Genomic DNA, 17173 nt, shown 5'->3' with positions numbered 1-17173 from the left:
CCTTCTGTGGAGGGGATAGGACTGCCTGCCTGCTACTCCACCAGTGGGTGCAAGGTTCATGCACTAAAGGGACCCTTCTTTGGAAGGGATTCAACTGCCTGCCTGCTACTCCCCCAGTGGGTGCAAGGTTCAGGCACTCAAGGGACCCCTCTGTGGAGGGGATAGGACTGCCTGCCTGCTACTCCACCCCTGTGTGCAAGGTTCATGCACTCAAGGGACCCTTCTGTGGAGGGGACAGTACTGCCTGCCTGCTACTCCATCACTGGGTGCAAGGTTCAGGCACTCAAGGGACCCTTCTGTGGAGGGGATAGGACTGCCTGCTTGCTACTCCACCACTGGGTGCAAGGTTCAGGCACTCAAGGGACCCTTCTGTGGAGGGGATAGGACTGCCTGCCTGCTACACCACCACAGGGTGCAAGGTTCATGCACTCAAGGGACCCTTCTGTGGAGGGGATAGGACTGCCTGCCTGCTACTCCACCACAGGGTACAAGGTTCATGCACTCAAGGGACCCTTCTGTGGAGGGGATAGGACTGCCTGCCTGCTACTCAACCACTGTGTGCAAGGTTCATGCACTCAAGGGACCCTTCTGTGGAGAGGATAGGACTGCCTGCTACTCCATCAATGGGTGAAAGGTTCATGCACTCAACTGACCCTTCTGTGGAGGGGATAGGACTGCCTGCCTGCTACTCCACCACTGGGTGCAAGGTTCAGGCACTCAAGGGACCCTTCCATGGAGGGGATAGGACTTGATGCCTGCTACTCCCCCACTAGGTGCAAGGTTCAGGCACTCAAGGGACCCCTCTGTGGAGGGGATAGGACTGCCTGCCTGCTACTCCACCACTGGGTGCAAGGTTCATGCACTCAAGGGACCCTTCTGTGGAGGGGATAGGACTGCCTGCCTGCTACTCCACCCCTGGGTGCAAGGTTCATGCACTCAACGGACCCTTCTGTGGAGGGGATAGGACTGCCTGCCTGCTACTCCACCAATGGGTGCAAGGTTCAGGCACTCAGGGGACCCCTCTGTGGAGGGGATAGGACTGCCTGCCTGCTACTCCACCCCTGTGTGCAAGGTTCATGCACTCAAGGGACCCTTCTGTGGAGGGGACAGTACTGCCTGCCTGCTACTCCATCACTGGGTGCAAGGTTCAGGCACTCAAGGGACCCTTCTGTGGAGGGGATAGGACTGCCTGCCTGCTACTCCACCACAGGGTGCAAGGTTCATGCACTCAAGGGACCCTTCTGTGGAGGGGATAGGACTGCCTGCCTGCTACTCCACCACTGGGTGCAAGGTTCATGCACTCAAGGGACCCTTCTGTGGAGGGGATAGGACTGCCTGCCTGCTACTCCACCCCTGGGTGCAAGGTTCAAGCACTAAAGGGACCCTTCTGTGGAAGGGATAGGACTGCCTGCCTGCTACTCCACCAATGGGTGCAAGGTTCAGGCACTCAGGGGACCCCTCTGTGGAGGGGATAGGACTGCCTGCCTGCTACTCCACCCCTGTGTGCAAGGTTCATGCACTCAAGGGACCCTTCTGTGGAGGGGACAGTACTGCCTGCCTGCTACTCCATCACTGGGTGCAAGGTTCAGGCACTCAAGGGACCCTTCTGTGGAGGGGATAGGACTGCCTGCCTGCTACTCCACCACAGGGTGCAAGGTTCATGCACTCAAGGGACCCTTCTGTGGAGGGGATAGGATTGCCTGCCTGCTACTTCACCACTGGGCGCAAGGATCAGGCACTCAAGGGACCCTTCTGTGGGGGGGATAGGACTGCCTGCCTGCTACTCCACCACTGGGTGCAAGGTTCATGCACTCAAGAGACCCTTCTGTGGAGGGGATAGGACTGTCTGCCTGCCTGCTACTCCACCACTGGGTGCAAGGTTGAGGCACTCAAGGGACCCTTTTGTGGAGGGGATAGGACTGCCTGCCTGCTACTTCACCACTGGGTGCAAGCGTCAAGTACTCAAGGGACCCTTCTGTGGAGGGGATAGGACTGCCTGCCTGCTACTCCACCACTACGTGCAAGGTTCAGGCACTCAAGGGACCCTTCTGCGGAGGGGATAGGACTGCCTGCTTGCTACTCCACCACTGGGTGCCAGGTTCATGCACTCAAGGGACCCTTCTGTGGAGGGGATAGGACTGCCTGCCTGCTACTCCACCCCTGGGTGCAAGGTTCAGGCACTCAAGGGACCTTTCTGTGAAGGGGATAGGACTGCCTGCCTGCTACTCCACCACTGGGTGCAAGGTTCAGGCACTCAAGGGACCCTTCTGTGGAGGGGATAGGACTGCCTTCCTGCTACTCCACCACTGGGTGCAAGGTTAAGGCACTCAAGGGACCCTTCTGTGGAGGGGATAGGACTGCCTGCCTGCTACTCCACCACTGGGTGCAAGGTTAAGGCACTCAAGGGACCCTTCTGTGGAGGGGATAAGACTGCCTGCCTGCTAGTCCACCACTAGGTGCAAGGTTCAGGCACTCAAGGGACCCTTCTGTGGAGGGGATAGGACTGCCTGCCTGCTACTCCACAACTACGTGCAAGGTTCAGGCACTCAAGGGACCCTTCTGCGGAGGGGATAGGACTGCCTGCTTGCTACTCCACCACTGGGTGCCAGGTTCATGCACTCAAGGGACCCTTCTGTGGAGGGGATAGGACTGCCTGCCTGCTACTCCACCCCTGGGTGCAAGTTTCAGGCACTCAAGGGACCTTTCTGTGAAGGGGATAGGACTGCCTGCCTGCTACTCCACCACTGGGTGCAAGGTTCAGGCACTCAAGGGACACTTCTGTGGAGGGGATAGGACTGCTTTCCTGCTACTCCACCACTGGGTGCAAGGTTAAGGCACTCAAGGGACCCTTCTGTGGAGGGGATAGGACTGCCTGCCTGCTACTCCACCACTGGGTGCAAGGTTAAGGCACTCAAGGGACCCTTCTGTGGAGGGGATAAGACTGCCTGCCAGCTACTTCACCACTGGATGCAAGGTGGATGTATGACGTTACAATGCATACTTTTACCACGCATACCATTACAACGCGGTATTTACAACGCATACCGTTACAACGCATAGCGCTTAGAGGTGCTGGATAGTGGTAAGTATAATTTTATATTCCTACTCCAGTCCCCGTGGACACTAGGGAAGGTGTTGGATATAAAATTATACTTATTCCCATTCCTAGAGCGCCCCCCAGCGCAATGCGTTGTAATGGTATGCGTGGTAATGCCTGCGTTGTAATGGTAGTGAGTGGTAAAAACTTTGTTGTAACAGTTGTATACCGTGCAAGGTTCATGCACTCCAGGGACCCCTCTGTGGAGAGGATAGTACTGCCTGCCTGCTACTCCACCACTGCGTGCCAGGTTCAGGCACTGAAGGGACCCTTCTGTGGAGGGGATAGGACTGCCTGCCTGCTACTCCACCACTGGGTGCAAGGTTCATGCACTCAAGGGACCCTTCTGTGGAGGGGATAGGACTGCCTGCCTGCTACTCCACCACTGGGTGCAAGGTTCAGGCACTCAAGGGACCCTTCTGTGGAGGGGATAGGACTGCCTGCCTGCTACTCCACCCCTGGGTGCAAGGCTCATGCACTCGAGGGATCCTTCTCTGGAGGGGATAGGACTGCCTGCCTGCTACTCCACCACTGGGTGCAAGTTTCATGCACTCAGGGGCTGGTTTCGGAGGGGCTTGTACCTCCCCAGTACACCACCATCAGGAATAAGCTTCACACACTCGAGAGTTCTTAGTGCAGTGGGCAATACTGCAGCCCATCGCAACACCACCGGGTGCAGGTTTTCATAGTGGTCCATAGTCCTTAGGTGCAGTCTAAGGCGAATATGGCATGTTACAATGTGTGTTTTTATTATGTGGTATTTAACAAGGTGGTCGTTACAACGGCCACTTTATTACAACGCGATGCCATTACTAAGCAAGTCATTAAATTGGCTTGCAGTAGATGGAGCCATAACATTAGGAATGTATAATTAACCATTCAAACTCCAGCATACACAACAGTAGGGAAGGTGTTGGAATAGTAAATTGTACTATTCTCTATGTTAGAGCGCCATCTACTGCAAGTCGATGTAATGACTTGCGTAGTAATGGCATCACGTTGTAACAACGCGGTCATTGTAAAGACCACGTTGTAAAGGTATTGCGGTCTAATGTCCGCGATGTAAAGGTTGTTTACCGTCTAAGGCAGTACCGCCAAGTAACTATCCACCCAGCATATCAACACCATGGGAAAGCTTCATGTACTGAGCATGTACAGTTGAAGGCAGTGAATAATGGCGGTTAGACATCTTTGGAGAGTGAGGCACTCACCCTGCCAGAATCCAGGCCCTGCACCTCACTCAAGCCTTAGACAACTTTTAGACAATTGGTCTCACCCCTACGGAAGACAATGAAAGGTTGTCCACTGTGACTGTTAAACACCCATGAAAGATGGTTTGAAGGGACAGGCCAAAGGTGACACCCCTCACCCCACCATCCACTGTGTTAAACCAACGACTGCCCGTTGAAGTTGTTGCTCAGGGCCTGGCCTGTGAGGCCCTGCGGTCTGTCTGGTGAACGACCTTCACAACGCGGTCAAAACACCACGGTGCTATTACGACACGTCTTTTACGACGCAAGTCGTTACCATGACTTGCGCTGGAGGGCGCTCTAGACTAAGGAATAGTAGATTTACTATTCCAACACCTTCCCTACTGTACGTAGGCTGGAGTTGGAATAGTAAATATTACTATTCCTAAGTCCAGCACCCTACAGCGCAAGTCGTGGTAAGATGCGTTGTGATGTACCTCGATCATTTTGATCGCGATGTCACATCATGCATCCGTCTGTCTCTACCTTGTGCAGCCAAAGGAAATACACAGTGCTGATTATCTGTTGTTGTAGGTTTGAGAACAGCTTCTGTACATAAAACACCCAGAGAGTTGGGTTTCAGGTGCTTGCCATGGAAACATGAAATGGAGTCAGCCCTGCTACTTACAAGCTATGTCCTGGAATGGTTAAGTTGTCTATACAAGTATGACATACAAGAGCACTGAAAGCAAACTAGAAAGCTATACAAACAGGACACACAGACTAAATTGGTTCATAAATATAACTGTAGAACCCAATTAAAATACATACCAGTATGACATACATGAGTGCAGTTATAAATACACATCATTGGGGGGACACAGATCAGGACCAGAGTCACGGAGCAGGAGGGACTCACCGGGCACACTCCGTCGCTGCTGCTGGGGCCCACACGCTGTGAGTGCTGCACGCCGCCGTTGCTCTCCACCTGCACGGCCGCCGGCGGACTACAGCTCCCAGCAGCCTGAGCGGGTCATTTCCGGTTGCAGTGCGCCCGGAGGCGCTGATAACGGACGAGGCTCCCACTGAGGAGCGGGGGGACACAGATCAGGACCAGAGTCACGGAGCAGGAGGGACTCACCGGGCACACTCCGTCGCTGCTGCTGGGGCCCACACGCTGTGAGTGCTGCACGCCGCCGTTGCTCTCCACCTGCACGGCCGCCGGCGGACTACAGCTCCCAGCAGCCTGAGCGGGTCATTTCCGGTTGCAGCACGCCCGGAGGCGCTGATAACGGACGAGGCGCCCACTGAGGAGCGGGGGGACACAGATCAGGACCAGAGTCACGGAGCACGAGGGACTCACCGGGCACACTCCGTCGCTGCTGCTGGGGCCCACCCGATGTGAGTGATGCACGCCGCCGTTGCTCTCCACCTGCACGGCCGCTGGCGGACTACAGCTCCCAGCAGCCTGAGCGGGTCATTTCCGGTTGCAGCGCACCCGGAGGCGCTGATAACGGACGAGGCTCCCACTGAGGAGCGGGGGGACACAGATCAGGACCAGAGTCACGGAGCAAGAGGGACTCACCGGGCACACCCTGTCGCTGCTGCTGGGGCCCACACGCTGTGAGTTCTGCACGCCGCCGTTGCTCTCCACCTGCACGGCCGCCGGCGGACTACAGCTCTCAGCAGCCTGACAGGGTCATTTCCGGTTGCAGCCCGCCCGGAGGCGCTGATAACGGACGAGGCTCCCACTGAGGAGCGGGGGGACACAGATCAGGACCAGAGTCACGGAGCAGGAGGGACTCACCGGGCACACTCCGTCGCTGCTGCTGGGGCCCACACGCTGTGAGTGCTGCACACCGTCGTTGCTCTCCACCTGCACGGCCGCCGGCGGACTACAGCTCCCAGCAGCCTGAGCGGGTTATTTCCGGTTGCAGCGCGCCAGGAGGCGCTGATAACGGAAGAGGCTCACTCCGCGTCGCGGGACACGTGCGGGACTGCGCCGGGCTAAGCCCGGGCAAAGAGCGGGCCCTCTGTGGCCCTCAGAGGCGCAAGGAGGACGGGACGGGCTACCCCCCTTTCGACTTTCGCCTTCAACACAAGGTAAAAGAGTGGTTCTATGAACTAGTTATTCCATCAAAAGTGACTGTTATCCTTGGTATCCTCTATTGGACTATCCTTTTACCTCCCAGCTGTCAGACTATTGGTGTATGTGTGCGTTAGCTTTGACCCCTGTCATACTTCTATTCCCATAAAGCTACCCACATTATGACTGGCAAAGGGCTTCGCATGAATAACAACTCCCATGGGGGCAACATAAAGGGACATTGGACAACTACTTAATTAGGACCACAGCGGTTATCGAGTCCGGTATTGATAGAGTAGAAAAGAGCCTCTCCATTGAACCCACGTCCAGTAACCATCCAGTTATGGAGCCACATGACCAAACTCAAAAACATTTTTCTTTACTGGATGAACTAAATCAGCTCTGTAAAACTGGATATATCAATGTTGAACACGTGAATGACTTAACTAATGCTTCTGCAGGTGCTCTGCGAAATACCAGCCCCCAAACTATTACCACTCTTCAATCAAACCCAAGCCATTCTTGTACTCCCTCCCCCTTAACACCTACAGATACCACACAACGACCAGCAAATGTTCAGGTACCCTACTCTAACAGAAAGCGCAAAGGGCCTAAACAGAGGGGAAGGTTAGCTAAAATTCAAAGACTGCACCAAAGTCCCCTTTCAGGCATTAATAACACCCCGAATTCTTCTGAGGCATGTTCAAACCCAGAGCCGACTGCATTCATTATTCCATCTGAATTACTGGCCCAGATTGAACTCCTGGTCAGGGCTTTAATTTCCCCATTGGTAAAAAGAATGGAGGCTATAGGGGAAAAGCTTTGCTCTATAAGGGAAACCACCAGGGCAAACCTAACAATCACCAAAAGAATTGATGAACATATTCAAGTTGAGCCCCAAGTCACTTCTGATATCCCAATTCCCCTAGTACAAAGGAATATCATTCAAACTCATGCCCTTGCCCCCACAACATCTAAAACATTGGTCACATTAAACCCCCCGTTAACTCAGACTCTTGCACACAAGAAGGGCTAAACATATAGATCTACCGCCGGAGGCAGCACCCTTTGTGTCCATCCTCTCGGGCGTACCCGAGCTCACTAATGGTAAAATCGAAAGACCAGCAGACCTGGTAAACAAGGTGTCTTTCTGGTTTACAAAGAATAGACCCCTACCACCCAATATCGATGGAACGATTTTGAATGTTAGAAGGGTAGGGTGGTTGGGTTCTATCCCCAAGGACATCCCGGGAGACCTGGTTTTGGTTAACTTTAGGGACCCTCGAGTCATCCAACATCTCCGAAGTTGGCAGCCACAAATAGGTGAAGGCCCTATCAGAACACGGGAATTACATGACTTTTACCCCAGGATTACATATCTGCCCCTTTTGTAATAAAGCTGCTAGGGTTTGTTTACGCTGAACTGTAAAAATGATTATTAATAGAATGAAGTGTTGTTTATCTTGTACAGATAGTGACTTCGTAATGATTATATCGATCGCTGTTTTTATTGTGTTTTTACTCTGTATGCTTTTATGAATTTTTCTACTAAATTCGAATAAAGCTTGTTGACTTGACTTGACTTGAATACACATCATTGCATGCAAGCTGAAAATATAACTTTATACAGAACAGTTTCAAATGGACACAACCTGGTTTGCTGTGAAATAGCAGCAGGCAAATACACAAAGGCCACTCCAAAAGGAATTTACTACATCATTAGCAGGAGACATGAACCTATAAAGCTGGAACGAGCACTGTGCTCACACGAAGAGCTGGTAGAAAGTGTCCTTTTATCACAAAGTCAACTCTTAAGTAATATATGGGATAAAGTACACCCTGCCATACTTTATAAGGATACTACAATTCACAAAGGAGTTTGATGACTATATAGAGGAATGAAGCCGAAGACTGGCTTCCTTTATAAGGTTATGGAACTACACGATGACTTGCAAGATCTTTTCATATATGCAAAGGGGTACTTCAATCAATCAATCAATCAATCAATAATACTTTATTTGGTACTTAGAAAATACCATAAAAGTGCATTTAAAACAATTAAAATCAATGACATACAGTTCGTGACACATGATTGGGGACAATGAAGCAAACAGTTCATTCAGCACCGCCCTCTTGGGTTTCTTAACCTTACGGCGACCTTGATAAAATTCATAATACCACACAGTGTATGAGGATCATTAGCCATTTGCAAAAATAGCAGGGCAACCTTGGCATGTTTGAACTTGGCCTGTTCTAAAATTCCAACTGGAAAGCTACGCCTAGGTAAAACATAAAATGAGCATAATAATGCAAAATGAAGGGTGTCCTGCGGAGACCTTGTCGCAGCCGCAGGCTCCCTTCTGCTCAACAGTTGAGGTCAAACCTGGAGGATCAGCCAGTCGGTGGTGTAAAAAGTTGAGCCTAAAACGAGTGAATACAAATCTGTCCTGGGCATTAGGCATAAGAGCGAGATATGGTTCCATTCCTTCAAATGTTTTCACCATTCTCTGGCCGCAGACTGAGGTTTTACCCTCTTCCGCGGCAGCTCTACGTGAGGCAGCAGTGTCCAAAAATGTTTTTTAACTCTCAGTATATCTTGGGGGATAATTTCCATAGGGTTGATAAAAAGATCCTTACAACCAATTCCCTCAAGTGTGGACTGGACATATTTTAGCCAGGGAATGTTCATTCCAGTGTCCCTGTCCATGCAGTCTCTAATAATCTGTCTGCTCAGGTCTGCCTCGGTGTTTGTCCAAATCTTTAACCAGGCCATAGGGGGGTCTGACCTTGATCATGTCCTCAATGTATACCCTTCCTAGTTCTTCGTGGATAATGTGGGCAGGGATACTTTGAGGAGTTTGAGGACCTTTCTTAGGTATTTGTTCTGCTCTGTCTGTTGACAAAGCCCCAGACCTCGGCCCCATATGTCGCTTTTGAGCAGCAGATTGAGCCGTACAGGTTCATAACTTGTTCTGGCGACCTCCGACCCAGCCTGCGTCCATAATTCATGATCGCCCCAGTCGAGGCCACTAGTTTGGAACATCGCTCTTCAATTAAAAATTAAAAATTTTAAAACCCATCAAATAACAAGCCAAGGTAAGGGAAGGTCTGTACTTGCCCTAGTTTATGTGTGCCTATTTTATATGAGAATTTTTTGCAGGGTTTAGTTCCCGCCAGCATTACATATGACTTAGTCAGGTTCGCTGACAGGTCTAAAGTGTCCATAAAACTAACAAACCCGTCTATCAGGCACTGCAGTCCCTTAGGGGTGCGGGCTAGGAGAACCGCATCATCTGCATACAACAGCACCGGGATCCGGTGGGAGCCTACATGGGGGGAATCTACTTTTAATTTGCTTAGTGCCTGGTCTAAATTATTAATATGGTACTTTATCCCATATAATACAAGGTCACACCATCTCCTTTCCCACAAACGACATGAATCCATAGTGCATAGCTCTCTCATATAAAAGAGAAAGCATGTTTGCAAATATACAGAATAAAAATTAGAGGGGGATATTTACAAATGTTTCATGCGATGCAAAGTTGCTTCAAAGGGAGACAGCAGAAATGCCCCATATGAACTATAATCGGACACATTTATGATATCCCCTGGTGCTGCTGCACTCCGGCCCTACGCAGGATTGTTTTTTGTGAAGGAAGAGACACTTTCCTGCACAAAAACACTCCTTCAAGATTTTTCTCCTCATTATGCCTATTTCAGGGAAGCGTAACATTCTGGTACAATCCTCGGTTTCCTCACCTTAGTAAATCTGGAATTACATCAAAATCCATGAGTGTACGCGTAGGAGCGCCCAGGTTCGACCAATCGAACGCCTCTCTGATGCAAAGTAACACAGGGCACTGCTATGTGCGGCAGCCTGTTACTTTTTTGGGAAAAATTCCATGCAAATTCAAGGAAACCAGATTAGTGTGGCCTTGTAAATCATAAATAGCATTTCGCGTCACGGCTGCACCAAAAAAGAAGTACTTCCACAACACAAAAGGGTAGTAAACTGGCCTGAATCTCGAGTGCAAAATGAAACACATCGGAAAAGCGAATAGATATTTGTTGGAAAAGATATTATAATCAGTTTTTTTTTAAAACTGCAGTAGCTCGGAATGTGTAGAAACATGCAATAAAATACATACTTTTTTATAATTATGTAAGGAGTTCAACAAATAAACATGTTGCCAAAAATACCTCCTTTCTGCTTGTCACTGAAAGCTGAAAAAACAGCAGCGTTTTGATAGTCTTTAAACAGCTGCCCTAATTATGCATCACGGCCAACCTGCCTTTCCCCTCGACTGCTGGAGCTGGCAGCGGCTTTGTGACATCAGAACTCAACGGTAATAAGGTATTACAGCTTAGAGCTGACGTCATCGGCGACAGGGTGCGTCACAGAAATGAGAGACCTCTTTTTATCCTCACTATTCTAATAAAGTAAAACCAAAAAGACTGGCATCGAAGGGAACCACCTTGAGTGCGGAGGGGCTCCTTCTGAAGGAGCAAAACGCGGCCCCTCAAAGTGACGTTAGCAGGGACTGAAGAAGGCTGAGTGCCCCCTGCTGTGGGCAGAGAGAGTGGGAGCAAAATAAGAATGACCCAACCACAGACCGATGGCTGAAGAAAGACCTCTTACAGCCTCTTTTAGATCAGTATGTTATACATACAATGTTAGTAGAATTAGTAAAATCAAAATATCTTTTCAAGTGCCAGACCTGAAATGTTGCCTGTTCTGGTTCAGTGAACGAACCACAGCTTGCGTTCCCACTGCTTACGGCCTCACATATTGCATCACTCATGGCATGTTAAATGACGTCATTGATGACATCATTGATGATGACTGTTGAAAAATGTTGTAGACAACCGGTCCCAGGATGCTTGTTTCCGGTCCAGGGAGGACCTGGCTTGGCAGTTCGGGCTGGACTGTTCCCATGAGGCACAGGGTCAGACTGATTTGCATGTATCTGGGTCTGAACTGGGGTGGCGGAGTGAGCTAAAGAATGATGATGGATCAAACCCAGATCTCTGAGTGGGGGTGAGTGTCTGAAAGGTTTCAGCGCTCCAATCATCATCTCCTTGAGGTTGCTTTAATTATTTTTAGTCATGCTGCAAATCATTGTCAAAGTCAACAGTGTCCATGCTGTGCAGCATAGTCTGAAAGGAGAGACCTATTGGCATTGCCAATGCTTATTACTAGGGGAGTCGTCGGCTCCCTGTCAGTGTAGGTGATGGATGGTGCGCTATCTGGCCTTCCTGTTAGTGTGTGAGCTAGAGGTGAGGCCACCCTGTAAGCTCAAGTCGGGCTCGAGCCCGATGCCTGGCTCTAGACCCGCCGGGACCTCCGAGCCCACAAGAGCCGAGCTTTCTTGTGGCCTCAGCCTGTTCCCCAGGCTCTGACCTCATGAGCTGAGAATTAAAGACAAAGCCTGAATCTTTGGTGAAAAGAGGAGAGAGAAAGAGACACCCATCGGGTGGCTGAATCGCACACAAGTTAAACACGCAGTGGCGTAGCGAGGCTTTATGCCGCCCGTGGCGTCCCAGCCTCTGCTGCCTCGTGGGGGCCATAGGAGCGAGTGGGTGGATTGATTCCTACTTTACCCGCTCGGCGTGGCCGCAGGTAAGAGCGGGGGTGGCAGGAGGCCGCCTTCCCCAAATCTTGTGCCATAAGGGGCGGAACCCCCCCCCCCCACACTTTATTTATTAGTTTATTATTTATTTTATTTTATTTTATGCAATTTTCTATAGCGCGGACTTTACCCGAAGGTGTCAGAGCGCTTCACAATAGGAACAGAAAAGATACAAACTGAGAACGTTACACGAGCAACAGATTGCAGAGGCATTCGTTATGTTACATACGGTAAAGTGATAATTGTGAGCAACCAAGAATACATGAGGTAGTAAAAACCCCACCCCACAACCCCACCGTGCTACACCACCAGGGCCGGACGGGTGGGGGGTGGTTTTGGGCCCCTGGGGGCCGATTTTGTTACAGGGCCGTTTTTGCAGCATAGCTGCAAAATCGGCCTTGCAACAAAATCGGCCGAAAACCGACCCTCGCAAAGAGCTCGGGGGGAGGGGGGTGCCCCCGAGCTCTTTGCCGGGGCGGATTTCGTTCCCAGTCCGGCCCTGTACGCCACTGGAAAATCAGTTTCAGCTTCCCCGTATGAATAAACTGTGTGATCCTAGGCAAATATTTGATTCCACAGCGTCTCCTTTTCCTTTTTTACAACATACAAAACCCCCTTGTGCTGTGCGAGTCCAGTGTGCGCTGTACAGACGCCTGCGGCGCTTGATTGAAGAGAGTGCAGGGGCAGCGGGGGTGATATAATGTTACACCTCATATAGTAAGAATCTGGACCCCTTATAGGGCGACACCTGAGTCCTTTAATGACATTGTCATCTGAGAGGGGGTTGTGGGGGATGTTTCTAAGTTCACTTTTGAGAACTATTTCTTAAAATATATACCTCTGAAAGTAGTGATATACAGCCTGATTCATGTAGGCAATAGCGCTCGCAAAAGGGCCAGATTCTGAGAATCTGGCCCTTAGCGAGTGCGATTTTTGCATTTGGTATTCACAATCCCAAATGCAAAAATCGCTATTTAAGAATTCGCATATTTGCGAGGAATAGCATTTAAGGAATCTCTATTAGAGATTCCTTAAATGTTATTCATGACACATCAAGAAATTGCGATTTTGCACTTTTGGAGCCGCTATTTACCGAGAGGTCAGACCTCTCGGTAAATAGCAAAACCTCAGAAAAATGCTTTTAAAAGCATTTTTCTAAGTTGCATGTTGCACACACACATGTCCTTTGGACATGTGTGTGCGCAACACCTGTTCAAATGTGCATTTTAGGGGTGCTACAGGGCGTCCTTTGGACACCCCTGGCACCCTTAAAATCGCTATCTTATTTGCGAGTAGCAAATTGCTACTCACAAATAAGGGATACTCCCCATTCATTCCTATGGGCCTCTTGGCCCATAGGAATGAATGGGGAGTTTTTGCGAGTAGCAAATTGCTACTCGCAAATAAAGAACATGTAGGAATCGCTATTTTATTAGCAATTCCTACATGAATGCCGTTTTGCGTGTCCTCAATAGCGAGTCGCTATGATTCGCTATTAGGGCCACGCAAAACGGCCTGTACATGAATCAGGCTGATAATCTGATATACTAGGGTCAAAGGGTTACATATTATTTCTGAATCTTGAAGAAAGTTTATCGTAATTTTACATGATGTTTGTTGCATGATTCATATGACACATGTTTCCAAGGTTCGGTTGAGGCGCGGGCTCTTGCAGCCACGGCAGAGCTTTGCTCGGCTGTCTCTGTCCATTTGTCTGGCGTGAGCGCCGTGAGTCGTGCCGCCTTCTCGTGACGGTGCGCAGCATCATGTGACCTCTCCAGCAGTGATCGACGTCTCCCCCTGGTACGTCACAGCATCAGAAAGGCCCTTGGAAGGAGCCAGAGTTTGGGATTGCTGGATCTTAGGGGCATATTTACAAGCCCCTATCGCCACAGAAACATCACTTTTAGTGGCGTTCCTGTGGCGATGTGTGCTTCGCCTTATTTACAAGCCAGCTCTAAGCCACTTAACGTGGCTCAACGCTGCCTTGTAAATAAGGCCCCCTTTCATGCTGTACTTAGCGCGAGAGGGGGGTAATCGGTGTTGCAGTGGGATTTACACTGCAACACCCATTGATTTTGGCGGTGCCCTCTATTTACAAGGGCGGCATAAATATGAGGCAGCGCCAACATTAAGACCAGGGAAAACCTGGTCTTAAATAGGCGAAACAAGGGTACATTTTTAATTTCTCCTCGTTTTTGCTGTTTCCATCTGTGCTGCGTTGTGCAGCGCACATAGAAACAGCAAACGGCCATTGATTATATATATGCAGGAAGGTGGCCCTTCCTGCACAAAAACAATCATTTAAAAAATGCCATTTTGTAACTTGCATGTGTGCTGCATTAAGCAGCACATAGAAGTTGCAAAAACCATTTAAAGATTGTTTTTGTGCAGGAAGGGGCGCCTTCCTGCACATAAACAATCTTCCCCTCAGCGCAGACACCCTTGCACTAGGGTTCAAAGGTGCCTGCGTTGGCGCTAGGCCAGTGCAGGGGGAAACGCAGGGCTGCACCATACCTTTGTAAATATGGCACAGTCCTGCATTTCAGAAGTGGAGGAGCGCGGCGTTAAACCAAGGAGCCTAAAGCTGCGCTCCACCCTTGATTGTAAATATGCCCCTTAGTTTATCCATCATTATGTAACGATGCAATGGTACCAAATCCAGTCAAAAGCCACAGCCAGCCATTGAAGCAGATTAAAAAAACTGATTAAAAACACAGCAAGTACACAGTAGACACCACCCGGCCACTTCACATCAGTTACCAGACCCCTCTTCAGCCTTTATTGTTTTACTTACATTCGAAGCATTTGACGTGCTCGTAAAATTCTAAAGTGAAACAGAAAAAAAATGAAGTTAGAAACAACTTTGAGAAAAATAAATCATGTGAAATATCAATTTATTGGGTTTATGTAACTCACCTAAGTCAGCCAGGAAGGTTTCTGTGTTAAAGAAGAAAACACAAAGACATGCGTTAGGGCCGGCGAGCAGCAGAGACGACCGGAAGCCTCGGCATTGCAGACATTCATCCCGCCCTCCACCCCTCAGCCACCCAGGGCCGCATTTACACCAATGCTACACATCTCAGCGCTGTACGTCGCTTTGCTGCACTGCCCCGCATCAAAAGAAAAGGGCAGGAGTAGCCATATCTATGAGATACAGCGCACTCCCTGCCTCCATCACTGCGCTGGCGCAAATGCTGCCATGAACCAATGTGCACAAAGGAACACCTTCCTGCCCCAAAACAACCCTTACGTCACCCCGGGGGAGGCGTAGGCTTACTCCGTATTCCCAGATGTATGTTATGTTGTAAATCTGGGGATGTGTCACGTGCCATGGATGTTACCTGGGAACGCCCACCGCACCGCCCACGGCACGCCTCCCTGAGGCAGTGTGAGGCACTGCCTTACACCGTACCTACGAGGCCATGTAGAGCCGCGCATGGGGTTGCTTTCCTTGGCCTCTTAGATGTGACAGCGAGGCCTGCGCCAACAGAGCGCCTTTAGAAGTGACGCACCGCCGGCGCAGGCCTCTTGTAAATGATTATTAAGGAAGTGAGCAACCCGGAATACCCTTGAGGGCTTGGGTAATAAAAGTAGAAGGGTAAGAGTGCCTTCAAGGGACTTTATTCACTTTATGTTTGTAAATTAAAATTATTCAGAAAAGAACCAATTGATCGTCCTTGCAGTGAATTAATCCAAACAATTAATTTGTGTTATCAACATATATTTTTTGGATGATACCCCCTTTTTGACCCTACCTCGCCGAGACTCTAGGCGCTGCAGGACTTGAGACTGCTCATAAGCTTAACTAAGCTTCAACTGGTCGTCACGTCTCCTGATTAGTTTTGAGACTAAACAAACCCTATTTGATACATATCGGATGAAATTTTCGGTATATTATTTCTGAACCATATGCGAGTGAAGTTCTGACCTCACATTCAGCCTTGATGAGCGTTTTCTGCAATGAATAGTCAGGCTACTGGGATACTGCCCCGGTTACTTACCGGTAATCTTCATTACTCCGAGTATAGTCTTCCTCGCCACATGATTTACATAGTGAGCTTTAGCTCCACAACAGAACCCTCCAAAGCAAAAATAAACCACCTCCCACCCCCTCCCAACATGGCCGACCAGTCCCACCTGACCTCTATAAGAGGCGGGCCGGCCCAACCAATCAGCCTGTTCTACCAAGCAAACAATGAAGCCGATAGCCAGACAGGGAGGGGGGGGAGGGAACTCATGTGGCGAGGAAGACTATACTCGGAGTAATGAAGATTACCGGTAAGTAACCGGGGCATTACCTCCTCGTAAGTCTTCCTCGCCACATGATTTACATAGTGAGCAAATACCCAAGCCAACAAGGCTTCATTGACCACCATAACCACAACACCACAAGGTGATGCAGAGAAACCAACCCAAGGTTGATGTAAACAACCGAAAAGAAAACAGGGACCACAGGAAACCTGAAATCAAGACCTCCAGGAAAAGGAGGCCAACCAGGAGTCGCAGCTCCAGCACTCAGAACGGCCCCAGCGAAGTCCCCCCGGGACTGCTAGAGACCCACGTACCAGGCGGGTGATGACCACGCCGAAGTCAGACCAAAACTCCACAGAGGAGACACCCACTAAGGGGGCCCAGGGAACAGAGCCACACCTCGCGGACCGACCCCGGGCCCCCGCCGGATCCACCGAACCCAGCGAAGCGTAGGGAAGGATGCCAGCCTGTGTATGCCCGCGAACCAAGGAGGAACGAGGGCTAGCGGCCTGAACGAACCGGGCCCAAAAAGGCATAACAAGGTCATCCCACCGGGAAAGGAAAAAAAAACGTGCGGCTAAGAGAAGCCAAAACAGCACGCCGAACAACCAGCCCGGACCAGTGAGGAACCACGGTGGCCGGAAAAAGCGGTATAGATACCACCTGAGTCCGAGGCCCCAGGGAAGGGACCCCGGGGAGGACACGAGGGACATGCCGGAGGAGCAACCCCGTCCGGCAAAGCCCGCAAGAAGGGCGGGGAGCGGAGGAACGACCCCCGCACGTCCATCCGCCCAGCAGACACCATCGCCACCAGGGAAACCCCCTGAAAGGCGAGGAACCGCAGAGCCACCGAGGGCCGGGGCCCAAACGGGCGGACCCCGAAGAGCTCGTAGAACGAGAGAGGGAGTATGCA

At 50.3% G+C, this 17173-nt stretch overlaps 1 protein-coding gene across 5 annotated transcripts in view; it reads right to left on the bottom strand.

The window, feature by feature from the left end:
• The window catches only part of LOC147736739 (E3 ubiquitin-protein ligase TRIM11-like), a 236681-nt gene that overhangs the window by 44906 nt on the left and 174602 nt on the right, over nucleotides 1-17173 (bottom strand). For 3 of the 5 annotated variants that reach the window (XR_015307576.1, XM_086953451.1, XM_086953450.1), the window contains exons 6-7: nucleotides 14926-14946; nucleotides 14804-14833 (exon numbers count right to left, since the gene is read on the bottom strand). The exons of the other annotated variants lie outside the window; for them this stretch is intronic. Coding sequence is in view for 2 of the 3 variants with exons in the window: in XM_086953451.1 (XP_086809577.1) it covers nucleotides 14804-14833; nucleotides 14926-14946 (51 nt within the window). In the remaining variant the exon portion in view is untranslated. The remainder of the gene's footprint in view (nucleotides 1-14803; nucleotides 14834-14925; nucleotides 14947-17173) is intronic. 5 annotated transcript variants of the gene reach the window in all.

This window comes from Lissotriton vulgaris, chromosome 1_2, assembly GCF_964263255.1.
Source record: "Lissotriton vulgaris chromosome 1_2, aLisVul1.2, whole genome shotgun sequence".
Taxonomy (NCBI): Eukaryota; Metazoa; Chordata; class Amphibia; order Caudata; family Salamandridae; genus Lissotriton; species Lissotriton vulgaris.
This window is presented reverse-complemented; position numbering and strand designations above follow the sequence as displayed.